The sequence below is a fragment of the Leptonotus elevatus genome, chromosome 1, assembly GCF_054856555.1.
Source record: "Leptonotus elevatus isolate MCC_2025b chromosome 1, RoL_Lele_1.0, whole genome shotgun sequence".
NCBI lineage: Eukaryota > Metazoa > Chordata > Actinopteri > Syngnathiformes > Syngnathidae > Leptonotus > Leptonotus elevatus.
The window spans coordinates 29,177,892-29,205,823 of NC_141239.1; the positions used below are offsets into that span (position 1 = coordinate 29,177,892).

The 27,932-nt window shown below is 43.8% G+C and overlaps 2 protein-coding genes across 6 annotated transcripts; both read right to left on the minus strand.

Annotated features, from left to right (window-relative positions):
- Positions 1–175: 175 nt before the first annotated feature.
- LOC147181552 (mediator of RNA polymerase II transcription subunit 15-like) lies at positions 176–12,492 on the minus strand. 5 transcript variants are annotated; one of them, XM_086090000.1, is made up of 18 exons: positions 11,695–12,270; positions 10,851–10,938; positions 9,266–9,317; positions 9,169–9,192; positions 8,971–9,096; positions 7,675–7,880; positions 7,473–7,595; positions 6,255–6,413; positions 6,088–6,135; positions 5,929–6,015; positions 5,759–5,856; positions 5,546–5,673; positions 5,259–5,322; positions 2,184–2,250; positions 1,986–2,104; positions 1,569–1,735; positions 1,395–1,493; positions 176–1,249 (listed from the first exon to the last, which is right to left on the minus strand). In XM_086090000.1, exons 1-18 carry the CDS (start codon positions 11,760–11,762, stop codon positions 1,113–1,115), a joined length of 1,860 nt encoding a protein of 619 aa, XP_085946126.1. In that variant the 5' UTR covers positions 11,763–12,270; the 3' UTR covers positions 176–1,112. The 5 variants fall into 5 exon arrangements, with proteins under 5 accessions (XP_085946126.1, XP_085946107.1, XP_085946116.1 ...); XM_086089981.1 differs by having other exon boundaries at positions 5,759–5,865; XM_086089990.1 differs by lacking the exon at positions 11,695–12,270 and adding an exon at positions 12,277–12,492 and having other exon boundaries at positions 5,759–5,865; positions 5,929–6,135.
- A 542-nt stretch (positions 12,493–13,034) lies between these two features.
- On the minus strand, positions 13,035–27,865 carry med15 (mediator complex subunit 15). The gene is made up of 18 exons (XM_086089950.1): positions 27,651–27,865; positions 24,800–24,887; positions 22,156–22,207; positions 22,058–22,081; positions 21,827–21,985; positions 18,401–18,558; positions 18,051–18,335; positions 17,363–17,452; positions 17,195–17,290; positions 17,013–17,131; positions 16,801–16,928; positions 16,611–16,745; positions 16,460–16,523; positions 14,660–14,726; positions 14,408–14,565; positions 13,563–13,729; positions 13,389–13,487; positions 13,035–13,243 (listed from the first exon to the last, which is right to left on the minus strand). The coding sequence occupies exons 1-18, from the start codon at positions 27,716–27,718 to the stop codon at positions 13,107–13,109; spliced, it is 2,094 nt and encodes a 697-aa protein (XP_085946076.1). The 5' UTR covers positions 27,719–27,865; the 3' UTR covers positions 13,035–13,106.
- Positions 27,866–27,932: the final 67 nt, after the last annotated feature.

The following is a 27,932-nucleotide window of genomic DNA, read 5'->3' on the forward strand; positions in this document are numbered from 1 at the left end:
GTGAAATTTAATGATTTATATTGCTTGTAACTGTTGCCTCATTATTACTGAGTAGATCTGGTGCTTTTTTAATATTTTTATTTCAGTGAACGGCGCGTATTTTCAAAGCTGCAAAATTAGAGTGAAGAGACGCATAAAATCTTCTATAAATAATTCCATGGCCTGCGTCAACATACACACGTCAATCATATTTATTTATGAAAAAACTTTTGATAGCACAGACTTTTGTAAATACATGCTCTGTATCTGATTGATTTAGACTTTTATTAACTCATTCACTGCCATTGACAGCTATAGACGTCAAAAGTTCATTTGAACTATTTCTATTAGTTTATCATTTTTCCCACTTTTGTTAAGAGTATGAAAACCTAGAATATTTTTATTGTATTAGAACAGATATAAAATTTGTGATTAACTAGGTGAGGTAACTAGTGAAGGCATGCGATTAATTACGATTAAAAAAAAAATCGCCTAACGCCTTTAATTTTTAATCATCTTTTCTTTAGGAAAAAAAGATGTTAAAAAATTCTTACAAATTTTTTTTTTTTTAATTAGGGGCGTCAGGCAAAAAATTTTTTATCGTAATTAATCGCATGACTTCACTAGTTAACTCACGATTAATCACAATTTTTATAAATGTACATTTTCATACTCTTAACAAAAGTGGGGGGGGGGAATTAAACTAATAGAAATAGTTCAAATGAATTTGTGATGTTTATAGCTGTCAATGGCAGTGAATGAATTAATATTATACATTTAATATATGCAGCTTTGAATAGAGAATCCCAAAAATTTCCCTCTCACTATGATCTCGTGGTGGGGTGAAGCGAACCCACGCCTCCTGTACCTAAGGGAAGTGACGGTACCACTTCACCACCCAGAGGAGGCCAACCAGCATTGAACTTAACGGGACCTTCTGTCAAAGGACCGCATAAATTCCAGCTCGTGATTTCGCGGGCCACCAAAAGCGTTTCGGGTCATCGGTCACGTGTTACTTGCAGAATGATACAAGCTCCGAAGGAGTGTGATTCAGGAAGTTCGACGCTCGCTTTGTGGTACCGGTTTCATTTGAACATCACTAATTTGAGCTGTTGCTAGTTGCATTGGTGACATCACGCGCAGGACAAACACGCCTGGCGGACACTCTGCGCCCACGTGTGCAGAACCTCAGTCAGCGAGTGCTTGTCAGGAAGCTGCAGCAGCTTGGACGCCAGGGTCCTGTGCACCGCCTGCAGGAAGTGGTTGGCACCTGCACACACAAGTCGGCACACAGGCGCATGTTCTTATCGTGGACCGAGATCATTTTGGAGAGTCGGGAATGACGGATGTTTCGGAATCAGTCGCCATTCCCGACTCCCCAATCAGCGGTGCCTTGAGATGCCAGTCTTGCTCACCATACTGGTCGGCGTGGTCGGCCCAGTAAGGACTTTGGTCCGGATAGTCTGCGGGAACGCTGAGCTGCAACGGAGGAACACTCGGAAGGTTTTTGTCCTCTGTGGCAAAAAGGAGGTCAGAGGTGAGCGAGAGTGGGGATGGAGGTAAACACGGCGGGCGTCTTCGTGCCTCACCCAGTTTGCACACGAGGTGCACGGCGCCGTTGTTGCTGCAGTGGGCCGGGTCCAGGTGCACCAGGAACTTGATGTCCAGCCGGGCCACCTCCCCCTGCAGGATGTTGGGGACCGTCTGACGCTCGTCCTCCTCCTGCTTCCTCTTCCACAACGAAACCGACGGGCCGCTGAGGGGGACGCCACAAAAAGTTCCCCATGGGGTTCATGCACCGCCACAACTTGGCCATGGTCATGTTCGATGTTGTGTTCTGTGCGCAGCATGCATCGGTCATGTGACACCTATGCGGCCTTATGAAAGAGTTGACTGGAGGAGTCACAGAAAGCCATACGAGTGGAAATCCTATAGGGAATCTGTATGGTTCAAGTAGAAAAAGCCGCCCTTTTTCAAGTTGTGTCCCGTGCTCATACACAACTTACGTAATGGGCGGTCCGTGAATGGCAGCCATGGCGGGGCCGAAGGTGCGGTGTAGCGAGTGGTTAAAGACGGGAGACCGAAGGTTGGCCATGATGGCGTCCAGTAGTGGCTGACACAAATACTGCACATATACACACACACACGCATGCACAGGCTGAAAATGACATGGGGGTGATGATGTGATAGGGGGCGTGTCTTACCACGGCCATGTCGTTCTTCACCTTCTCTAATGCAATCTCACACTTCTGCATCGTCTTCAGAGGGCACCTGAAGATCAGGAAACTTAAGAACGTTGTCGCCAAGGTAACATTTACCAGCTGTGTGCCACTATGGTGACAAGCACAACGAAGCTGTCAGCTATCATCGTGACTGACATGGACCACCAGGGTATCGGCAAGATGACATCACCTTGATGACTACAGAATCAGGGAATAGCAGGCTGTTGCCATGGTGACAGGGTACTAGATGTCTTCAAGTAGACGGCTGTTGGCTTTGTAACATGGGCCAGTGGACCGTCACCATGGTAACATCCCAACATGTACTAGCTGTTGGGATGGTCATATAGACTTGTGTGTTGTCATGGTAACACCATCGAGCCAACCGTCACCATGGCAGCATGACCTAGGAGGCTGCTGTTACCGGGGTAACAGGAACGAGCTAACAATCACCTTGGCTGTTGCCATGGGGATTATGAGCAAGCTGACTGTCACCATGGCAACATGGACTAGCAAGGTGTCGCCGTAGTAACGTGTGACGTGATGTAGGGCTGGGCAATAATGAGAACAATGATAATCACAATTATTTTTGATATCATATATTAAAATCCCGATTAATAACTACGATTATTCATTGATTTCAAAAGCTAGTATTTATCAACGACCAAAACATGAACTTTTCTAAATATATCTCGAAATAACCAAAAAGTAAATTGGTAACAAATTAAAATAATAATATATTAAAATAATAACCATAAAAAAATATAAGCATTTACAGAAAATGGATGGAAATAAAGCGATAAATAAAAATAAATACCTGCTGTTCCTGCCTTGGTCTCTTTACGGCATGCGATGTATGCATCGAGATACTCAACTCAACTCACATTAAGCTACAAGATTAAAAGAACGTTGTCCCTGAACTTTATTAATATACATACATACTGGTACATAGCATTCAATAATAAATGTGTTTTTTATTTTACGGTAGAGGTCAATCAAGGTAATGATAACGCTTGCTGATTACCTTGCGCCTTCCAATAATCGATTCATTTGAATGATCTGGTGGGTTTCAAAACAGCACGGTTTATGTTTAAAGTAAATAATAATATGATCCATTACTGTGTTCAGAGCCTTTTCCAACACAGAGTTAGCAATTATGAACTGAGACGAACATTAATCTTTAGGAAAACAAAAAGCAGAACAAATGTTTACAATCATTGGAAAAGTATGGTAAAATGTATTTCACTATATATGTACGTTAGTTATAGAACAGTAATGGTTGTAGATATGTGAAGAGATGTATGTATTATATTGTAGGGACGTGGTATAAATATGGTGTGTATTAACTCATTCACTGCCATTGACGGCTATAGACGTCAAAAATTAATTTGAACTATTTCTATTAGTTTAACATTTTTTTCCACTTTTGTTAACAAGAGTATGAAAACCTTGAATGTTTTTATTTTATTAGAACAGATATAAAATGTGTGATTAATCGTGAGGTAACTAGTGAAAGGCATGCGAATAGTTACGATTAAAAATTGCAATCGCCTGACAGCCCTAATTTTTAATAATCTTTTCTTAAAAAAAAAAAAAAAGAGATAAACTTTTTTTTTTCTATTTTCTTTAAAAATAATAATTTTTTAAATTAGGGGCGTCAGGCAAGATTAGACCATAAAAGCCTTTGGCTTCAGTCTACACCTTTTGGTCTTTCTTGTTTTATTTATTTTATAGGTGGATTTCCTGTTTTGACGGCCAAATAAACGAATCAGGAAGAATATACTGTATGCCTTTGATAATTGTTATATTTTATGTGTTATTACAGAGCTTGTGTGTGAATATTTTTGTTATTTGAAGGACTATCACACATTTTCTATTAGCTTACTAATGGGGTTTTTACAGTAACAGTGACTGTGGTGTTTGTAAAAGTATGTCATGTATTTAAATATATAATGTGTACTAGATTTTTTGTTGTGTGTTTACTAGTAATACAGTAAACGCCAACTGGGGTGTCATGAAATTGTTTTAGGGTCATTGGAGGACTTTTGGGCTTCAACATTTTTGAAAAATAAACCCCCCACTTTTCTGATTTTCATCAATAATAGGTAAGAAACTATCAAAGTTTTTTTTTTTTTATCATAACCTTGTTAATGTAGTAACTCTCTAATCACAACAACAGGGTTGCAAGTAACGGGTGCAAATCCGGACGAATGTTAGCCTTCTCTCAGGAGTACAAGCTAGCTGTTGCTGCCAAGATCACAAACTTTCTCATATAAATAAAGGGGGGGGGAGTCTTACTCTGATCATATGCATAACTAGGTTGAATGAGGTTGATTTAGACATGCCATCAATTGTCATAAAAATATGAAAAATAGAAGACAGGAAGGACGTACCTTTGTTCTACCAATTCTTTTGGAAAACTTTGATGATGTCAAATTCAGCGTTTCATTCATTGATTTCTTCCTCTTCTACCATGCTTAAAAAGGTGATTGCAACAGGGTTGCGTGCATGTTGTGGGGCACACGTGCCATCGATAATAATTAATATTTGAAATATTATGTTTACTGTTTTTAAAAACAAATGTTTACACAGTTACAAAAAGCAACAATGAAACAAAAAAAATAATTTTAACTTTTAGTTGAGAATCCATTTGGTCAATAGGCGGGGTGGAAAAAAAGAAAAATTGCATTTCAGAGGGTATTCCAGACTTATTTGGCATTTTCAAGCATTCTTTTCTCATAGTTTTTTTTATTTTTTACATTTGGTCTCAGCATAGTAAATTTACTCTGAAACTGCATGTTTTAATATTTTGTATGTGGATTATTTGAAGTTTGGTGGGTGGGACGTACAATGTCCTCCAATTCTGGAATGACCCTTAAAGCATACTCAAAGTGGGAGGACAGAATAACACGGGTGCATTTTAGGGTGCTTTCAAAATGTAGGAAATTACAAACACACACACGGCCGTTCAGCGCATGAAACATTTTTCTTCGATACCAAAATCAAAGTCCCCATTACATTTCGATGAACTTCCCAGCCCTAACGTGGTGTGAGTTTCACCTGGTGTTGGGGTCCGAGAGGATGTTGAGGAGACTCTTCATCTTGCTGAGGTCCTTCTTTCGCTCTGACGACGACAATAACAAAAGGGCAATGCTCGCACACAGGAAGTGAATTAACACTGAAGCTCCACGCACACCCGGGTTCCGGGTTTTTACTATCATTGTGGAGACCACATTTTGTCCAGTCCTCACAAGTCAAGACCTCGTTTTGAGGGTCAAGATTTGATTTAATATGCAAATATGCGTTATGTCAATGGGATGTCCCCACTAGGATATTTGCGAGCGTACCTGGAGTGCTAAGCGAGCCGGGCGACGGCACCCCATTGTTCTGGGGTGTCTTGGTGGTAGCCGGACTCTGTGGCGGCTGAGGGGACGGGCTGAGCTGGAAACCCCCCAGAGAGGGCGCGGGACCCGAGCTGCGACAGGAAGTGACCAAGAATGACGCCATGAAGAGGAAGTCAGGACGCAAACGGGAAAGGCATCGAGGACGCGTGCTCGTACCTGGCCGAGTTGGGTGGCTGAGGAGAGGGCTGGTGGGGTGGCAGCATGGACTGTGAGGTCTGGATCTGCATGGGCGAGGGCGACGACATCATCGCATGCTGGTGCACCTGCCAGGATAAACCCACTAGTATATTGACAGACCCTAAAAGTTCGCAGGTTAGAGGTCATACCTGTTGAACCATGTTGTGGGGTGGGATGGACGGAGCCAAAGAGGGTCGGGGCATCCGAGCCGGGATCTGCATGTTGGGACGCACCAGCTGGGCGGAAGAGGACACCTGATGGAAGGCAATGGTTCCATGTCCGATTCCCACGGGAAGGCCGCTACTCACCTGTCCTGACCCGGCGGCCATCTGCGTCTGAACGGCCGCCGCCCGGGCCTGCACACGCATATTCAAGTAGGCATGGTGAGGGAGGCTTAGGGACGGGCTCGGGGACAGAGAAAGTGTTTTGGGACACGGCGTGCTGCTTGTGGCTTGGGGACGGGGCGCATTCTGACCTGGAAGGCCTGCTGCATCTTGAGCTGGTGCTGCTGCTGACTCAGCAAGTTGATGGGGACGTGCTGGGCGGGGGTCATCTGTCCAGCCAGAGACTGTGGCACCATGGCGGCCTGCTGCTGCTGCTGCAGGAGTGGCTGCATCGGGCCCGGCCAGGTTTTCTGCAGGTATCAGCAAATCAAATTTATTGCTTTGTAATGCCATTTAAAACAAACTTAATGCCCACGACCTGTTTTATGTTATGTATAAAACTGTATTATTTGAAAGTATTGGTACTCAGTGGCCGATACTAATCAGGAACCAGAAATTACAATAGAAAATTGATGTCAATTTCATGCTATTTTAATGAAAAATTCTGGATTGGTATGCCTGACATGATAACACATTTTTCAAGGAGGTACATTTTCCAGGAAACACAATAAACGACAGTATTGTTCGTTTCTATTTTAATGCTTCTGGGCAGACGTAATGAAAGTGCATCCTTTTTAAGTGCAATTGACTTTCAATTATATATATAAAATACTTTTTTTTTTATTCTGGCGCCCCAGCTGCCAGAAAAGTAGCCTTTTTTTTTTTTTTACGATAAAGTAATTTTCTACGTAGCCCCTAAAGTGACATGGGAGAATTATTTTTGTTGTTAGGACGAGAAACATTTAAAATTTTTTCCTCCCATGTCACTTTAGGGGCTCCATAATTTTCTGTTGTTTAACAGTATTTTTCCCCAGCTGCCGGAAAATGACCAGAGTTGTTTTTGTTTTTTAACGATTTGTTCAATTCACAAAGAAATTGAATATGATGAATATTATGTTATTGACTTGCAGGCAAAAGTGGCAAATCCAGGTTTAGAAAGTAAAAACCCAGCCACAGTTTGTTTTTAGCCCCTGATGCTACCTGGCTAGCTAGCTCCTTAGCGGGTTAACAAGCACCATGGGAGCTAGCTAGGGAGCTAGCTAGCTAGAACTTGGGGATAAAGCCAAACTGTGGCAGGGTTTTTACTTTCTGGACTTGGATTTGCCACCTCTGCTTGCATGTTTAACATATAGCGATTTCAAGCGAGCTGGTACGCTGGTGCCGCTATCAGTTGCGGCACCATGTTTTTCCATCAATTGTATTTAATTTTTCAATGGCTCTGGAAATTATGTTCAATGCCTTTTTTAATGGCATTGAAGGCCTTCATTTTCATAAAATTCATTTAATGACTTTTAATGCTTTTCAACGACCAGCGGAAACCCTGCCGGTTGTGCCTGCTGCTGGACCATGTGCTGAATGGATTGTGCCTGCGCCTGCTGCTGCTGCTGCAGCTGTAACTGCACCATCTGCTGCTCCATCCTGGACTGATGCATCTGCACACAGGAAGTGGTGGTGGCGGCTGAAAGGTGGCTAAGGACGAGCACCTGGATGTGGTTGCGGTTGTGCTAGTACCTGGTTCTGCTGCTGCTGCTGCTGCTGCTGCTGCTGCTGCTGCTGCTGCTGCTGCTGCTGCTGCTGCTGCTGCTGCTGCTGCTGCTGCTGCTGCTGCTGCTGCTGTTGCTGGGCTCTCATCTGCTGCTGAACCTGGAGTTGCTGCTGCTGGAACTGCAAGTTGTGTTGCTGTTGCTGCTGCATGGACAACTGGGCCGGAGTCCCCACTGAGGACCAAGAACAGGAGGAGAGGGAATGAGGGGTGCACGGAAGAAGCGGAGACATGAAATTGGTGTTGTAGTGGGTGCTCTTCAGTGAACTTTCGTTGTATTTTGACTATAGATTGTAACAATTTTGACCCGGGGCTGTGTTACGTTCTCAATGGTTGACTCCTCTGCCGCGTTTATTTAGGCTACGTTATTTAATCTGAATGACACATGGCACTTTTGAGAAGAAATGGGACACGGAAAAATCACATACAGCATAAAATTTAAGACACATATATCAAAATGCAAGACTTTTTAAGGTATTATTTGAATTTTTTTTTAGATTGAAAGCTTTTTAAGACTCTTTAAGACCTTGCAGGTACCCTGCGCATAAATGTCAATACATAGATCCTTCCCTCTTAGTGGAGTCAATTGGAGCCAAACACATGGCTTGCTCTATTGCATCTATGGTCCACGCTAGCTAGGTAGCGTAGCAAGTATGCAGGCTAAAATATGCCATCAAGACCGTCTTGCCACAAGGACTATTCATTCCGGTTTTATAAAACAAGGTGTGCAATAACCGTTCCAGATTCTACCATTGGCCACAATGCAATGCGAGATACTAAAAATGTGTTTAATAAAGCACTACATAAGTCCTCTCCATTTACTATTTAGGTCAAATTTGATTTATTTTCCAGGAAACACATCATATCAAGTTACGATGCCAACCAGAATTCATTTGCTGATGAAGGGACGATAAGCCAATGGTCATTTTAGGACAGAGTCCAGGCCCTAATTCTACTTATGGATAACTACTGGTCACTTATTTTCCCTCTATTTTTGTTTAATGAGCTGTCATTTTTCTGTACTAGGCACCAATGGTACACTTCTATTATGTAAAGACTCCCTGTACTCGCGTGTCCCGTCCTAAACCTTCTTGTCATTTTATTGTTACTTGTTCCGCAATACTTGAGTGGCTCATACTAATGATGTTGCATGTATGTGTGAACAGCCAACTCATTACAACCCAACCCCCCCCCCCCCCCCCCCCCCGGTTACAAAGTACTCTAACCCCTTCATGCAAAGCCCTTGAGCACACACGCACACTCACAGAGTTGCTGGCCAATCTGCATGGGCCCCATGACCCCCACAGGGACACCGGGAGGGCAGGGCCCCATACCCATAGCGCCCGGGCCCCCTTCGACGCCCGTCAGGTTAGTCAGGGCATTGATGGGATCTAGTGGAGACCGCACACAAGCGCGTTACATGCGTCGCCCGCGTGCACCGGCGCGGGCGCACGTGCACTCACTTGGACTTCCCAGGGTCTTCTTGTCTGTTAAAGAGAAACATGGTAGGGTCATGAGTCACGGGGGGACGGGCAAGCGAACGAACCAACGGACACTCACGGATGTCGCGGTAGTGGATAATGAGCCTGGCCACCAGGGACAGGTACTCCTCCTGCAAACACACGCCACACAACTTGGTCATTTTTCCATAAGATACCATCGACCGACCCAGTTATGACCCTGAACGTAATTAGGTGTCATATGGAAAATGGACCCGAGATCCATGTTCAACAGTGGAATGTAAACCCCACGTAGGTTTACATTCAATGCAAATCATTTCACAGACTATGAAAACCATTAGTAACATTAACTCATTCACTGCCATTTAACGTCAAAAATAAATTTTTACTGGGCTGGCAAGTGAATGAGTTAATAAAGTACTTTTTAATACATAACCACAATTTTGTCACTGTTGGGACAGAAACCGTGCATGTCCAAAATCCAAATATGTTCAATATAATATTTTTTCATACATCATTACATTGATCCATCCCCAATTTATGTTATTTTTTACAAATTATTACCTAGGGCTGCATTCATTTGTCAATTATTTTTTCATTTAATTTATGAATCAGATTTAAAAATACAATTTCGATCCCTTTATTTGAAAAGTTTAAAAATATTTTACTTTTATTAACTCATTAACTGCCATTGACGGCTATAGACGTAAAAAAATCATTTTAACTATTGCTATTAGTTTCACTTTTTTTCCCACTTTTGTTAACAAGAGTATGAAAACCTAGGAAAAAAATATTGTACATTTAGAACAGATATAACATTTGTGATTAATCGTGAGTTAACTATTGAAGTCATGCGATTAATTACAATTTAAAAAATGCAATCGTCTGACGCCCCTAATTTTTTAATAATATTTTTTTCTTTTTAATTAGGGGCATCAGGCGATTAACATTTTTAATTGTAATTAATCACATGACTTCACTAGTTAACTCAAGAGTAATCACACATTTTATATCTATTCTAAATGTACAAAAAAAAAATTATAGGTTTTCATACTCTTGTTAACAAAAGTGGGAAAAATGTGAAACTAATAGAAAAAGTTCAAATGAATTTTTGACGTTTATAGCCGTCAATGGCAGTGCATGAGTTAATATTCTAATGTAATTCTTTTAAATGGGCAATGCAGAAAATTCACAAGCATAAATTGATGATTCAGTTCCTGGTTTGGTCCTTGATCCTTGGTCCTGACATTAGGGATGTCACGATAACGGCAGTATGGTGATATCGCGATAGCCACAATATCGTCGTTGTCATGTTGTGGCAGTTCCAGCATCCTCTGGTGGTTAGTTTATTAGTTAGTAAGTTAGTTAGAGTTCTTGTGTCGGAGGCGTAGAGCCAAGCAGGTTCACCAGGGCTTTCTAACGGGGGCGGTCCGGCTTCCCCCCACGTCAATCCTACAGCCTGCAGGTCAACCCGTATGACATCCTTCCAGCGGGTACGGGGCCTGCCTTGCGGTATTGTCCATCCCGCCGAAGCGGGGTCGAACGACAAAAGTGGCCTCCGGCCTCGTAGTTCCTCATTGCTGGTATGACGTAACCATCTCACATTCAGGATGACTCGGAGGGCTTTCAGTGCATATTTTAGGAGGAGGATCCATTTCAGATCTTCCAACATCATCCAGACTCACTCTAGACTTGGCTTTGACGAAAACGTGGTTCTCCATGTCCGTGCTGGACTTGTTGTGTCCGCTTCCCGCCTTTCTCATGGCCTCCTCACTGCAAAGTGCAAACAACACAATTAAAAAGTTTCACATTCATTTACAGTCACACCCCCAGAAAGGCCTAGGTCAAGGGTTCGAGTTTGAGCTTTGAATTGTTTTAATTATTTTTTTCTGCAATGACAACAGCCTATATGCTCTGAGGGTTATGGTTAGGAATGAATATGGTAATGAAATTACTGTAATGTGATGGTTATGATTAGGTTAGACTGCTAGTTTATTTTCAGTGGCAAAACAAAATGATAACTTTGCTTATAGACATAGAAGAGGGTGACGCAGGGCAGGAACCACGCCAAGTGCCTGAGAGCCGTTCACGGCAAAATAGCACTTGCAGGAGAGTTGCCGGTCACGGCAAAATATCCACTGCCAAAATAAAACGGAACAGAGCTGTATTTCAATCCGTGACTTTTAATGCGAGCGCTCGACCACTAGATCACTAGCTGCTACACATTCACTGTCGCAGATTTTGTACTTGTATGCATTTTCCCGAGATTCACGGCAAAACAACACTAGTTGGCGAGTTACCGGTCACGACAAAAATAACAACTGAGTTCAAAATAACATTCATGAACCACGTCGGGTTCCCTTTTGACCTTTTCCGTTTTGTTACTTTACAACTTGTGTCGCCTCTACTTGCTCGTTGTAAAAAAAAGAAGAAGAAAAAAAGCCGGTTCGTTAGTTTTTCGCTGAGCTATCAAGCCAAATCTAAGGCAACCTGAAAAACAGACAACGAGAGCGAGCGATCAAATCTCACATCTGAGCGACGACTTTTTGCCTGAACTGAGGACATCTCCAGTCGTTGTCGGATCCCGTTACCTCCATGGCGACGGCGGATCGGAACAAGTTAAAAACACGTTTGAGTTGCGAACTTGGAAGGGAGTCGGTTGACAAACGTGCGGTGTCTTTATTGACAACACAAGCTTTCAAGTACAGTATTTAACGGCTCGACAAATACTTGTTGTAATGGTGATTTTAATAGCTCCTTCTTCGATCTTTATGAAAATTGGAAAGAATCAATGAAAATTCACCAGAAGGCAGTCAAATATGCTAGAGCAGCATTTTATTCTAATGTAATTTTAGAACATCGGTCTAATCCTAGAATTTCATTCAAAGTTTGAAATTCCATTACTAATCTTCCAGTTTGTCATTTTAACTATTTTACTGCCACACATTATCCAGAAAAATGACCCCGACAGTGCCAGGCGATTTTGAGCATTTTAACTCATCTTAACATCATCAAACAGAATATTGTGTGCTGTGGCTACATAAACATGGAGGGTACCACATGAAAGATCGCGTTCCATTCTTTCGTTTAAAAAAAAAAGTATGTTTCTACCTTATTCCGTTCTTTAGTAATCACAATAATTTGAAAATAGGTCATTTGAGTGACAGAGTGAAAATTGAAAAGATAAGGAGAATACAAGCTTTTTGTAAAAGGATACATTTTCTGCACATCAGTAACTTTGACACGAATATTTATTGTTTAGTGACATTCTGTGAATTTGATCTAATGTTGTAACGCTTTGATCATTCACATCATCCTTGAAAATGTTCTATTTCATCAGATTCGTTATATGCCATTATAATTTCATACGACGGGGAGCCCATTAAAAAGAGATAAAATGCTGCCATCTGCTGGCCATAGTTAGTGGGTGTTTGTGATTTCACAAGCCCATTAAAAAAAAATATATATTACGTTTTTGGCAGCATTTATTTGGATTTTAGTATAAGTCATTAAACGTTTTTGGCGGTTAGTTAATGATCCATCTACTGAATTATGTGATTTGTTTTTATCCTTTTTCTTACCTCTAAAGTTAAGAGACATCAGGCTAGGAATCACCATCACGTTTTGAGTCCGTGTCCGTTTCATTTGTATCAGAGCTGACTTTGTGCAGTTTAGATCCTATTCCCACCAAATTTCTCAAGGAGGCTCTGAATACTCTGGGTCCCGTTATTTTATCCATCATTAACAGCTCATTAATCAAAGGTGTGTAGTCCCTTCTCACTTCACTTTTGATACATTTGAACTTATTTTTGTAATCATGTGAATAAAACGTCATCGTGTGTGTGTAAGAGAAATGTGGTCTTCTGACATGATGTAAAATTGTTTTATTGATCTTAAAGAAAGAGTTTGCCATTTAGCTGTTGCTAGTTGCATTGGTGACATCACGCGCAGGACAAACACGCCTGGCGGACACTCTGCGCCCACGTGTGCAGAACCTCAGTCAGCGAGTGCTTGTCAGGAAGCTGCAGCAGCTTGGACGCCAGGGTCCTGTGCACCGCCTGCAGGAAGTGGTTGGCACCTGCACACACAAGTCGGCACACAGGCGCATGTTCTTATCGTGGACCGAGATCATTTTGGAGAGTCGGGAATGACGGATGTTTCGGAATCAGTCGCCATTCCCGACTCCCCAATCAGCGGTACCTTGAGATGCCAGTCTTGCTCACCATACTGGTCGGCGTGGTCGGCCCAGTAAGGACTTTGGTCCGGATAGTCTGCGGGAACGCTGAGCTGCAACGGAGGAACACTCGGAAGGTTTTTGTCCTCTGTGGCAAAAAGGAGGTCAGAGGTGAGCGAGAGTGGGGATGGAGGTAAACACGGCGGGCGTCTTCGTGCCTCACCCAGTTTGCACACGAGGTGCACGGCGCCGTTGTTGCTGCAGTGGGCCGGGTCCAGGTGCACCAGGAACTTGATGTCCAGCCGGGCCACCTCCCCCTGCAGGATGTTGGGGACCGTCTGACGCTCGTCCTCCTCCTGCTTCCTCTTCCACAACGAAACCGACGGGCCGCTGAGGGGGACGCCACAAAAAGTTCCCCATGGGGTTCATGCACCGCCACAACTTGGATGGAATTTACTGTTTGCATTTACAAGGCAGGGGGGACAACTGCACCCTTTTTTCTGAAAAGGTCCCACTGGAGTGTGGAAAGGTGTGATGAGTCACTTGAGTTTGTCAAGATTTCCAGATGGATGTGGAAATTTATGTCCATTTAAAATCATTTCTCGATCTTCAAAAATTATGTACTGGTAATTATTTATTAATTATTACACCAACAGTCAGGCATAAATAGATGCAGTGTGATGTAAATGAAAAATCTGACTCATAATAATGCTGAAACGGCACTTGTTTTTCTCAAGACATTTCAGATTGTGATCTGTGTTGAGATGATCAAAGCAGACTGCACACAATATGACCAAAAGTGTTAAATGCCTGATTTCCTATCTTTATGTGTGGGGTCTGTCACAGATTAACAATCACTTAACATCTGAAAGATCCTTATGCGTGTACCAGGCCTTAGAGTGTTGCAACAATTAGACTGGTGGATTCACAGAAAGGCATACAAGTGGAAATCTTTTTGATATTTTTATGGCTCTAGTGCATTTTAGGTTCATCCCAAAGCCCAAAATTAGATTTTTTGGGGGAGACGTGTAAAAACAGGCGTCCCTTTTGTGCACACGCACAACTTACGTGATGGGTGGGCCGTGAATGGCGGCCATGGCGGGGGCGAAGGTGCGGTGTAGCGAGTGGTTAAATACGGGAGAGCGAAGGTTGGCCATGACAGCGTCCAGTAGAGGCTGGCACAAATACTGCTGCTTGGTCGTCAGAGGTGGTGGCGGTGGCGTGGGCTAACCCAAAGAACGCACGCACACACACACAAGCATGAAGATGACATTGGGGAGGACCAAGGGGTTATGATGTAAGAGTTGGTAAGTGTCTTACCACGGCCATGTCATTCTTCAACTTCTCCAAAGCAATCTCACACTTCTGCAGCGTCTTCAGGGGACACCTGAAGATTAGCAAAACTTAAGGACTGTCGCCATGGTAACATTTACACGTGGACCACCAGGGTGTCGGCAAGATATGGGGACTAGCAGGCCGTTGCAATGGTGACATGGTACTAGCTGTCCCCATGATAGCATCACCTCAGTAAAGTAGAAGCTTTGTAACATGAGCCAGTTGACTGTCACCATGGTAACGTGCCATACCAGGGTCATATAAACTGACTGTTGTCATGGCAACATTATTTAGCAGGCTGTCGTCAGGGTAATAAGCAGTCGGTGACTCACCATAGTGAGACAAATTAGGAAGCTGTCGCCATGACAACAGACTAGGAGTCTGCTGCCATGGTAACAGACTCGCCGACTGTCTCAATGGTAACATACTAGCAGTTGCCATGGTGATTAGTGAGCTGACTGTCACCATGGCAACATGGACAAGCAGGTGTCGCTGTCGTTGTGTGACGTGGTGTAGGGCTGGGCAATTATCAAGAAATAATCATGATTATTTTTTATCGATACTTCAATCATGATTAAAGTGTCATCTCGGCTCAACTGACTCAACTAATTAGATGCAGAGTTTCTTGACAAATCCAAGTCATTCTCGCAGAGTCAATACATCCATCCATGACTAGCGACAAGCGTTTGCTGACAAACGAGATGAGACAGGAGGAGGTGCTGTCTTGTATGTAAGTATTCTCCCGCTGTATGAAAACCAGAAGCCGGGTCAGGTTATATCCTTTGCGTTTAAATAAAAAATAATAAAGAAATAATCAAGTCTGGATGACAGACTTACATCCATGGGCAAGCGATCTGGCGTCTCACTCAAAAGTTAGTAATGGGTGCGAGTGACGGCTTGTCAACGTGTTGACGTCACTTCCGCCCCAGCTTTCCAACGGTGTCGTCTATCCACGACTTTTCGTTCCGGAAGCAGAGGGCCGACAAATGCCCAGATTTTACCCGCGGTACGCTCCAGCGGCCATGGGATGCTTGGCCGGCGCTTTATTATCCAAACACCGCCTACTTTATCATATCGGACCTCTTTTAACCAAACAACCGCCACACGACAAATGTAGCTCCCACACTAACTATATATCAACTTGCATCTTTCACGATTGTGCAGTCGTGTCACACACCGCCCGCTGGGACCGATCCATTATGTTTGCAAATCCAGCTCTGAACAGTCCTTCGGGAAATGCTGCCGGTACACGTCCTTCAAAAATATATTTCATCCACTGTCTTCTCAAAGACTCGGACGAAAGAAGCAACCACTTGTTCCTGATCGTTGTTTTGCCATTGCTCTCCTCGGAGCCAGCTTCTCGAATTTCTGTGGGCGTGACAAACCTTTACCAGAGGCGTTGCCACTAACCCAAGGAGGCGGGGTCGAGGACACTTCCGTGACTTAGTGACATCAAACGGTCACAGAAGTTTAATCTGCCCATTTGAAGCACACAATTTAGATAGTTGGATTGTAGACAGTCCGGCGATGCATATTATTGATAGAAAACCCCACTAAAGTGCATTTTTATGATATGGGACCTTTAAAGCATGCTCAGGGAGAACAACATAACACTTGCTGTAAGCAACACGGGTGCATTTAGGGTGCTTTCACAATGTAGGAACTTGCAAACACACGCTGTGCCGTTCAGCACATTAAACGTTTTTTTGGCGAATACAATGCCAAAATCGAAGTCTCCATTAAATGTTGATTAACTGCCCAGCCCTAATGTGGTGTGAGTTTCACCTGGTGTTGGGGTCCGTGAGGATGTTGAGGAGACTCTTCATCTTGCTGAGGTCCTTCTTTCGCTCTGACGACGATAACAACAAGTCAATGCTCATGCACAGGAAGCGCATTAACATTTAAGCCCCCCGGCCGCACCCTCATTCCCCCCCACCTTCATTCTTGTCAATCTTGTTGATCATGCGGCGAAGAGGCTCAATGTATTTGGAAAGTTGTTTGAGTTTTTCCATGTACTGCTGGTCCTCCTGGGACGCCGCCCCCGCAGGACTCATGACAGAGTTTGGGTTTCCTGTTGGGAGGGCACATGCTCACATGATTTTCACATTGTGTATGTGTGTGCGTACCTGGAGTGCTAAGCGGGCCAGGCGAGGGCACCCCATAGTTCTGGGGTGTCCTGGCGGTAGACGGACTCTGTGACGGCTGAGGGGACGGGCTGGGCTGGAAACCCCCTGGAGATGGCGTGGGACCCGAGCTGTGACAGGAAGTGACCAAGGGTGAGGCCACAGACACGAAATTGGAACACAGATAGGAAATGAGCAAGGACACGTGCTCGTACCTGGCCGAGTTAGGCTGCGAGGTGGGAGGCTGAGGAGAGGGCTGGGGGGGCGGAGGCATGGACTGGGGGGTCTGGACCTGCACAGGCGAGGGCGACGACATCATTGCATGCTGCTGCACCTGCCAGGACAAACCCACTGGAATATTAACAGGCCCTGAAAGGTCACGGGTTAGAGGTCATACCTGTTGAGTCACGGCGGCAGCGTTGGGGGGTGGGATGGATGGGGTGAGTGGGGGCCGGGGCAGCCGAGCCGGGATCTGCATGCTGGGACGCACCAGCTGGATGGAAGAGGACACTTGATTGAAGGCAATGGTTCCTTGTCTGATTTCCACGCAAGGGCTGCGACTCACCTGTCCTGACGCGGCAGCCATCTGTGCCTGAACGGCCGCCGCCTGCTGCTGCTGCTGCTGCTGCTGCTGCTGCTGCAACGCCGCCCGAGCCTGGACACATTCAATTAGGCATGGTGAGGGGGACTCGGAAATGAAGGCAATGCTTGGGGATGGGTCTCAGGTAGGGGACTTGGGGACAGATGAAGTGTTTGGGGACACGGCGTGCTGCTGTAGCTTGGGGATGGGGCTCAAGTTACAAGGCGACGCTTGGGGATGGGTCTTTAATAGGGCTTGAGGAAAGGTCTCAGTTAGGGGTGGCTTGGGACTGTGCTCAGGTAAAAAGCTCAGAGATTGGGGCTTTAGTACACAGCATGTTGCTGAGGCTTGGGTGGGAGACTTTTGCACGGGTGCGTTACTTGGGCCAAAGTCAGGGTTAGGCTTGGGGTGTCGGTGGCGGTGATGCTTGGGGACGGTGGCCAGTTAGGGAGGATGATATTTGGGACAGAGCTGGGGAAGGGTCTCAGTTATAAAGCTTGGGATAGGTGATGGCATTTGGGGACTGCGCAAAGGTAAGGGGCTTGGACATGGAGCCTGTGGTGATGGGGCTTTGGGTAGGGGTTTGTGGAAACAAGATTTGGGGACACAGCATGCTATTGAGACTTCTGTCGGGGGTTCATGTAAGGGGCTTGGGGACGGGGCGCATTCTGACCTGGAAGGCCTGCTGCATCTTGAGCTGGTGCTGCTGCTGACTCAGTGAGTTGATGGGGACGTGCTGGGCGGGGGTCATCTGTCCAGCCAGAGACTGTGGCACCATGGCGGCCTGCTGCTGCTGCTGCAGGAGTGGCTGCATGGGGCCCGGCTGCGCCTGCTGCTGGACCATGTGCTGAATGGACTGTGCCTGTGCCTGTGCCTGTGCCTGCGCCTGCGCGTGCTGTTGCTGCAGCTGTAACTGGACCATCTGCTGCTGCTGCTGCTGCATCCTGGACTGATGAATCTGCACACAGGAAGTGGCAGCGGCTGAAAGGTGACAAAGAACGGGTAACCTGGTTGTGGTAGTACCTGGTTCTGCTGCTGCTGGTTTTGCTGCTGCTGATTCTGGTGCATCTGCTGCTGCTGCTGGGCTCGCATCTGAACCTGGAACTGCTGTTGCTGTAACTGCTGAAACTGCAAGTTCTGCTGCTGTTGCTGCTGCATGGACAACTGGGTCGGACCGCCCACTAAGGACCAGCAACAGGAGGGGGAATGAGAGGCGTAGTGTCTCAGACCTCTAAGGGCGCACCAATTTTGGGTGAGAGTTAAGGGCGAGAATCTCCTCTGAGTGGCCGTGGTCCAGATATTCCTGTACTTTTTTTTTTTAATTGACTGTAAATGAAATATATCCGTCTGTAAGCATGCGTGTTTGTGTGTACTTTTGAAAATACACGTTTTGCAGTGAGAGAGGTGAGTGGCCTGGCCAGCCCAGAAGCTTACGAGCGGAAAATGCCACAGATAACTAGTTCAGGTGTCAAATCAACTGCAAGTGGCCAAAGAGAAAGCAGCCCTCTCTCTGCATCACTTTTGAAATTGTAATTCATGATTTTATTAGGCAACTGTACTTTATGTTGGGGTCAGCCAGATGTCACTGGCCGGGCTGCAGCTCTTCAGAACGCTGAAAAGCTTTTGTTCAATTTATCCACGAATCCCCGAGATACACAGTGATTATTGACACATTACTGCCCTGGTTGAGCGCAGCCGGACAACCCTGTGCTCTTCCGCTGCAGCCCTTGGCTCGTACGTGGCCAAAGCAGAAGACTAACGGAATGGACCCATCCCGGGACTTTTCCTGAACTTCCAAATGGCTAACACGCTCCTGTAGCGCACTAGCCACTCTTAAGAGACTTGCACGCTGCAAGAACCAAGACAAGGGCAGGCAAAATTCTCTAAGACCCTTTGCATCCTGGTCACCACCTCTTCTAGCTCCTTCCCTCAGGTAGGCACCATTGAAGTATGCAGACAAAAAACAGCAGGCATTTCCAAGAGCTTTTTCCCTATTGCCATTAACTCACTAAATACAGTAGTTGACTGGCAATTCCACAACATCTTTTGGGCTTGATGTTCTTTTGAAAGGTTTGACGATTTTGCAAATCCCTGTGTATTGCAATATTGTTTATTGTAGTTTCAGCTCTCTACAAATTTGTGGAACTGTTGTTGATTAATATTCCAGACCTCAGGACACGTCTAATGCTTGTTCTGCTCAAGAATCTATGCATCATTGCATATTTGTCCAATCATAATTATTGCACTAGCGGTCACTTTAAATCAGGTGTCTCAAACTCAACTTATGTGGGGGCAGGTCTGCTCCACATCAAGAATTCCACCCCAAAAAAAAGTTCAAGAAGCTCCCAGCACTTTGCATTCTTGAGTAATGATGTTTGATTTTTTTGGAGCGCCACAACTTTCTCTGTGCATTTAATACATGTCGCATTGGCCCAATGTTTATAAAACAAACAAACAAACAAAACAAAAAAGCAGTCTGTCTCCTGTTTTTGTTTTAAATATTGGCTGTACTCGTCACGAAACTCTCTCTTCACACCAGGTGTTGAAAAACACATGACTGGGTCTGGGTGACAGAATAGATTTTCTTTCTACTTAGTGTTACTTCAGAATTACATTTCACCGAAATCTGTCATAAGCCTGAACTATGGTAGCCCATGAGTGATAAAATAAACAAACACAAAACACCCAGGCAAAAAAGGCGGGGGCCGCACTAACATTACACTTTTATGGCAGCGAGTTTGAGACCCCTGGTTTAACTTGTGCGACGATTCTCAACATTATCTTCCATTATGTAAAGACTCTCTGTACTTGTGTCCCGTCCTAAATTTTCTTTTCATTTTATTGTTACTTGTTCTGCAAAACTTGAGTGGCTCATACTACCCAAAACAAATTCCTTGCGTTTCTCTACTAGTACTAGTCAAAAAAAAATTTGTTTTAATCTACTGACAGATTCATCTCACTCCAGTTCTTTAGTTGCTCTACAGTAATCTAAATTAAAATGCTTCACTTGAATTTGACGAAGGCTGCGTGTGTTACTGAAATAATGAAACTTGTGATGACAAATAAGTATAAGTAAAATAAGTATTTGACTTTGTTAAAGACCAATAATGTTAGGCAAGAATGTACATAAACAGTCTAAATAACAATATCAATCAAATCTGTCTGACATGATGTGAGGCAATGACAGCCGTCTATTTGAAATAAAACAGTGTTGTACTCCTTTCGGTTCCTGTAGTGGGGTTCTCTTTATGCTTAGACCTCTCCCCCCGGGCATCACATTATAGACACTTAATGTATTTTTAATCATATTTAGTTCTCATTTGTATAAATACTTGAAGGTATTCATACCCTGGTTAGGGGTAATTCAACTTATGAGTCTAAATTGGCTTAATGCCCACAAAATCCAAAATAATGTGGCAATTGTTATATTTTCAGAGGTTGAAATTGACATGAGTAGAAATGTGCATGTAAAATTTGGTGACAATTTAAAGCATTTTGGGGTTTTCCTTTTTTTGTAAATGTGCATGTTCTCATAAGTTTACATGCCCCAAGTTTACTGTATGTCCCACTTTGTCCACTAATAAAATCCGTGTTATTTAATGAAAAACAAATTTTCCGTCACCTGGCCTCTGAGACGACGCGTGAACAAAGCTTTTTTTAAGGGGCCCGTAAACTGCGCCCATGTTTGGACTTCCTGGATCGTGTGTCGTCGTGTCACCTGCAGCGTCTCGTCACCGGTGAGTGTGTGTGTGTGTCTCTCAAAGTATGCGTCAAAGAACAGTAATACACCCTCGATTGCTCTAATGAAACTGAAAAGGCGGTGGAAATGGTCCTGTTGGTATATTTAACTGGAGTAGAAAAAGAACGAAAGTCGAAATGTAATGCGTGCGTGATGCGCGCTCACATCTTATGGACCACGATGACATTGTCCCATATTATTTTTATTTCACCAATCACCACGCTATGCGAATGCTTCTTTTGTTTTTATTTTTATCTTTGTTCTCTACTGCGCTTAAGAAAGACGGACTGGGCCCATCTGTGCCAGCACGAAAGACTGACGAGTAAAGACAATTGATGCCCAATATTTCCAGTACGCTACATTTAAATTTGGCTTGTAAACCTATTGCCAGATCAGATTAACATTTTTACATTCTTTTGTCACAAGATGAGAGTCGTCTTAATGCTGCACATTAACGCCTGTAACGGCCGAGCTCTAGTTGCTACATATTTTGCCAATAATGATGATTCGGATGTTTTTCAGGTCTGAAGCACTGCTGCCATTGTTTGATGTTGCATGTAGGTGTGAATTGACTTGCAACCCAATCTCCCCTCAAAGTAATCTAACCTAACCTTACCTAACCTAACCTAGCATCGTCATGTAAAACCCACTTGAGGTCACGTGACTCCGCATGCGAGCGAGCACGCAGCGCGGCGAGCAAACACACTCACAGGGTTGCGGGTTTCCACCCGACATGGCATGCTGGCCTATCTGCATGGACGCCATGGCCCCCATGCCCCCCACGGGGGCACCGGCGGGGCGGGGCCCCATGCCGATGGCGCCCGGGCCCCCTCCGACGCCCGTCAGGTTAGTCAGGGCATTGATGGGATCTAATGGAGACAACACACAAGCGCGTTACATGCGCCACTCACGTGCACCAGCACGGGCGCACGTGCACTCACCCGGACCTCCCAGGGCCTTTTTGTCTGTCAAAGAGAAACATGGTAGGGTCATGGGTCAAGGGGCGACGGGACGGGCAAGCGAACGAACGGTCACTCACGGATGTCGCGGTAGTGGATAATGAGCCTGGCCACCAGGGACAGGTACTCCTCCTGCAAACACACGCCACACAACTTGGTCACTTCTCGCCAAGATGCCGCCCACCGACCCAAACGTTAACAGTGTCGTATGGAAAATGGACCTGAGATCCATGTTCTACAGTGGAATGTGAACCCCGCGGCTGTTTTGCATACAATGCAATTCATTTTATGGATTTGACTATGAAATCGACTAAACCATTAGTCCTTTTTACTTTTTAATTAATAAACCAAAATTTCGTCACGTTGGGCAAATATGTTCAATGTATGGTAATATTTCACAAATTAAAACCAACCTTATGTTTTATTTTTATATATTACTACAAAGGGCTGCAACTAACAATTATTTTAATAATTGATTCATCTGTCAAACGATTTAATTTCCATCCCTATCAAAAAACAGTGCATTATTTCAAATAGAATGTGCAGGAAAATCACAAACACAATTGATAACGATTCAGTTTCTGGTTTGGTGCATAACATCCATCAGAAACTTCCAAAGAAAAAGTCCTATTTGGATGAAACACAAACCTAATCAAGTCTGCTTTTCTGGAGGACGACAGAAATATGAGAATATTTACTGTTGGCAGACTGACATCAGAGGATTAGTTCTGAAATCAAGGAAAACTATTTGTTGAAATATTGGTAAGTTATGTAGAAAATATATGAACCATTAAGTCTGTTACTTTTTTTCTTTTCTTTTTTTTGTACTTAATTCATACAGTATTCCATAAATGTAATATTAATCAAAATGCCGTGTTTAAACACATGGGGCGCACAGAACTTATTACTGTTAAGAATTGTTTTCGTCTATGCGTGCCCTGTGATTGACTGGCGACCAGTTCAGGGTGTACCCCGACGGTGTGGTGTGGTGGGGCAGATTGGATGGATGGATTCCCCCTTTAAGAGTGAAGGCAATTTGCCATTTTTATTCAGATTGTAGTTAGCAAGGATTTGTTCATTTAAATCTTGTGGTGGGCCTCGAGTTTGACGTGTGTGCTCTAAAACGTTTGAAAAGCGTTTTTGGGAAGATTACGTAAATTTCAATTGCCAATATTCATTTTTGAAACAAGGATTCTGCCCGACAGCGACAATTTAAAGGTGAGCATCCTTTTAACAGTGATAAATAAAGAAATAAAGGGTGCACAATTTGAACTGGTTGTTCCTGTTTAAAGGATCTTTGTGCAGTTTGTCACTTTTTTACTCGTGTGTAGCATCTGTGTCATGCTCGTTCATGGTGCGCGTGCGAGTACGTGCACGATCTTAAAGTGACAGCCACAGTTGACAAATGAAGCCATGACTTCAAATGAGGCAAGAAAAACTCCGCCCCTCCCCTCCCCAAAGATACTGTGGAGTGTGAGGGTCCGCACACTACTATAAAGGGACGGTAAAAGCTGATAGGTGCAGTCAGAGTAAAAAAGTCAGGGCTCTTTGTACTCAGCTGGGCATTGGTGGAGCATGCATGATGTAGAAAAAGTTTTAATATTACCTTTTTAAACTGCACAATGCACCTTTAAGAGTTTACCTACAATAAAGCTGTATCTGTTGCGTTTTGTTGTCTATTCATTCATATTTTAATTAACATTTCACTGCATATTTTAGGAGGAGGATCCATTTTAGGGGTCTATTTCCCAAAGCAGGTTTAGTGAGAACCCTGAGTCAAGAAACCCTGACATGTGGGAAACTCTGCGTCTTCCGTTTCAAAAAGGGAGGTAACTGGTACCAGAGAAAAAGAGTTAACTTTAGCCCGTTTCATAAAAAGAGCTCATTTAAGCTCTCAGTCAGTTACCGTGGTAACATGTTCCATGATCCTAACCTGGTCGTAGCAGGTTTTTCACAATGAACCTCGAGGTTTTATCAGTCCCTGCCTCCTTTCAGCCACATTTCCTCATTCATAAAGTCCGCTGCAGCAAGTTTTTAGCGTTAAGTCCAAGTAAGTCTGAAGGTGCCTTATTATTGCGCAGGGAAGTAAATATTCGTCGCAAGCAGCCGTAGTCATATGCGCTCACGTCACAGCATATATTGTGTTGCGCTCCGTTTTTTTTTCTTATAACCGTTTGAATAATGTTTTTATATTTCATCTTAAGTCAAGTGCGCTTCTCCCCCGCATGATTGCACTTAAATGAAATGAATTGATGAGCTACAATTCAACAGGTTTCCCCTGTAATGATATTGTGATTACAAAGGACGACATTCAAATTTACGCATTGACCCGAGCAGCAACGTTCTCCCACGCCGCCTTCCTCTACGGGGAGCCGCTGCGGTGTTGCACTTTTTTTTCTAAAGATGTGTTCAAATTCGCCATATGATCGCATTAAGATTTCCAGTGAGAGGGGAAGCAGAGGGCGCCGCCACACTCTGCTTCCCCATTGCCATGGTGACTCAACGAATCAGGTCTGCATTGATGTGGTCTTTTTAGTGTAGCGGCAACTCCAGGTCAAACTACTCTGCGTTGATAAAACTACCTCAAAGCAGCTGTCCTGGAACCAAAAACGCAGAGGTTCCTCTCTCAGTGTATGTCAACTCGCTGTTCAGGGTTAGTCTCTGTGTTTGTTAAAAATACTTTGTGAAATGGACTCCAGATGTTCCAGCATCATCCCAACTCACTCTGGACTTGGCTTTGACGTAAACGTGGTTCTCCATGTCCGTGCCGGACTTATTGTGTCCGCTTCCCGCCTTTCTCATGGCCTCCTCGCTGCAAAGTGCAAACACAACACGATTAACATTATTTCACATTTTCACATTAATTCTTTCTATCCGGCATTCCACACAATCTTGTGCTGACAAACTCTCACCCCAGCACACTACACGGTGCATGCCATGACAAAATACATACCCATAAAAACATAGTATTCAACATTGGTAACTTTCAATGGGATCTGGCATCTGCTGATCTAACCATCAGAGGCATAGTAGGCCTGAGAGTGATCTTTTTTTTTTCCGCGAATTTTTTGTTGTGGACTATTTAAATAAAAAATAAAAAAAAGACCCCCCCCCCTCACTTTTATTTTTGGGCTGCGTCACGCAATGTTGCAAAAGATGACGGTTGCTCACAGTCAGCTGTGTCTAAAATTTCACCAAAAGGCTTACATTCAAAACAATACACTTTTAGTACAGTAACCAATCACGCAACTTTTTTTCTCCATTGGACAGTAACCGAAAACAGCATGCTTTGGGAAAAACACCTTTTATCGGTAGTCTTATCTGATCTTGGTTATGACCAAGCAGGACATTTCTGTGGGCCATTGTCAACTAGGTACTTTCTCAACAAATTCTCCATTTCGTGTGGTGAAGGCCATTTAGATGGATCTTCTGAGTAAGATCTTGTCCCAGTCCTCTCCTCCACGCCTCTCTGTTCCTCTCCCTCATCTGCACCTTTTCTGTTCCAGTTCCTCTTCAGCAAAATCTGGATCTGTTTCTCTCCCTCCTCTGCACCTTTCTGCTCCACATTCTCCTCTGTGATGATCGACTTGCCATGTCTGATGTCTGCCTGCACTAATTTTCCCCAAAAGACACACAGTAAAAGGGTTGGTCAGCAGAAATTCAAACCATACTGAGCATCGAGGTGATGTGTCCTCTCCTCACTAGTTTAAAGGTGTATTCAAGGACCTTTTGTCGCTGCGTCTTCCGAGTGGATCATCTTAACGATTAGTTCTGTCAATCAATCTGCCGTAACGACGTTGTGCGTGCTCGTTCCTAGCTGCGCATGCGCACTTTGAGTGTTTGTAGCATGTAGCCGCTGAGATTTGGACTCAACCATTCATCGTTGTAGTTCCACCGATCTCACCACATACTTTGAAAATGGCTGAGAGCCGCAAAAGGACACCTGTCTATGAAGCGAGGCCAGCTACAGAGACTGATGAAGATGATGATGAAGATGAGCCCGCACAATTTTTAAAAAAGTGACAAACTTGACTTTTACTTTGAGAAGATCCTTGAATACACCTTATTCCTACCTGATGTCATCACTGGTCTCTATAGCAGATGCCGACCTCGTGTCTGTCTCCTTAACCCCTTGCTTGTGTCCTTTATATTTATTTTATTTATATTGTTATATGGCCAAACAAGAAATAGCTTTGAATAAATTACACATCTTGCTAATGCAGTTTTTTTAATTCAAATATTTAGAAATTAATCACTTTGTATCAAGTGGCTGTTCCTAAACTTGCACCTATCATTAGACAAACCTGTCACCTTTCCCTCTGCTCTTTCTCTCCATCCTCTCACCTAAATGACATTAACTTTGTGTTAAGGAGGTTTCAAAAATAAAACCGTCAAACCACATACAAAAAAACATAACATTTTAATATTAAATGACATCCTTAATGAAGATCTTTTTTTCTTCTTTTTTTTTTACAAATAAGTTACTGACTGGACATTTAAGAAATTGGAACTTGCGTCCCCTTTCACCGACAGGTCACATTGGTGCTATAAAAATGGCTATACTTCCTTTTTTTTGTTTCCAAACATTCCAAACAGTATCCCATATACTTTGTTTTCTGCCATCTGCGAATTTGTTCTTTTCGAAATTGAATTCTCGCACGATTCACGGCAAAATAACACTAGGTGGCAAGTTGACAGTCATGGCAAAATTACCACATTTGCAGTACAAATTCTGCAACGGTGAACGTGAACCAGCTGGTGCCTTAGTAAGCACTGCCTCAAAAGTGCTAGGTCACAGGTTCAAATACCACTCTGCGCTTTTGTTTTTTTAAACTATGTTTAGCTTTTTTTTTTGTAGCTTGTTGGGAGTTGTAAACAAGGCATTTTCTTTCACGTGTTATTGAAGAATAAGCGAAGTGCGCATCTCGAGCCACACGGGCTGTATTATGGGTGAGTTAATTTTTCCGGCTACCAAACTACTCAAAACAAGCAGAAAGCAACGAAGGAAGTTGTGATTTGGACCATTTCAAGTTCAACCACTGGAAAGTGGAAAGTTTATGTTTTTTATTTAGCCTATTTTAGAAGAGACGAAAGTTTATGTTTTTTTTATTTAGCCTATTTCAGAAGAGACGAAAGTTTATGTTTTTTTTATTTAGCCTATTTTAGAAGAGACGAGAAGGACTAGCATTTCTTCATTGAGGGGGTCAAGGAGCTGGAAGCATGTTGGAAAAGGCAGGCTGCGGTGCATCCCGTGACCCTGCCTCAAAACACCTCTGAGCGTGATGCTCTGCCACATGGAGTGCATGGGGATCACATATCATTATGAAATATCTTTATTTATTTATTTTCACGGTAAAAGTTGCCGGTCAAAGCAAAATATACATTGCCAAATAATAGTAATAAATCAAGTTGAGTTCTCTTTTAACCTTTTCCGTTTTTAACGTTGTAACTTGTGTAACTATTACTTGCTCGTTGTAGAAATCACATGGTTCGTTTGTTTTTCGCTAAAATAATAAGCCAAAGCTAAAGTAAGCTAGGGGGGCACAGAGCGATTGAGCAAGGGATCAAATCTCACATCTGAGCGACGACTTTCTGCCTGAACTGAGGACTTCTCCAGTCGCTGTCGGGTCCCGGAACCTCCATGGCGACAGCGGATCGGAAAAATTAGTTACTAAAACACGCCTGAGACGCGAACTGTTAAAATTGAGGGAGAAAAAGGCAAAGCAAAAACAAGACCAGCAGCTTCTTGACGTCCTCCTTTTTCCCGTCTCTTTTTTTCTTCTATTCTGCGCCACAGTGTTTTGCGCACGTGACTGCCATCTGTTGGACGCGCCTTTCATTGCAACAGTCGTTTCTC

What these genes read in the sequence shown, in the direction of transcription:
- LOC147181552 (XM_086089963.1), bottom strand. Translation starts at nt 11,762, where the DNA reads ATGGAGGTAACGGGATCCGACAACGACTGGAGATGTCCTCAGTTCAGG. An exon ending in TATCCACTACCGCGACATCC is followed by an intron (nt 9,193 to 9,265) that starts GTGAGTGTCCGT and finishes TCTCTTTAACAG; the next exon opens with ACAAGAAGACCCTGGGAAGT. An exon ending in AGCAGCAGCAGCAGAACCAG is followed by an intron (nt 7,596 to 7,674) that starts GTACTAGCACAA and finishes TCCTGTGTGCAG; the next exon opens with ATGCATCAGTCCAGGATGGA.
- med15 (XM_086089950.1), bottom strand. Translation starts at nt 27,718, where the DNA reads ATGGAGGTTCCGGGACCCGACAGCGACTGGAGAAGTCCTCAGTTCAGG. An exon ending in ACGTCAAAGCCAAGTCCAGA is followed by an intron (nt 22,208 to 24,799) that starts GTGAGTTGGGAT and finishes GTGTGTTTGCAG; the next exon opens with GAGGAGTACCTGTCCCTGGT. An exon ending in GGGTGGAAACCCGCAACCCT is followed by an intron (nt 18,559 to 21,826) that starts GTGAGTGTGTTT and finishes GCTGGTCCTTAG; the next exon opens with TGGGCGGTCCGACCCAGTTG.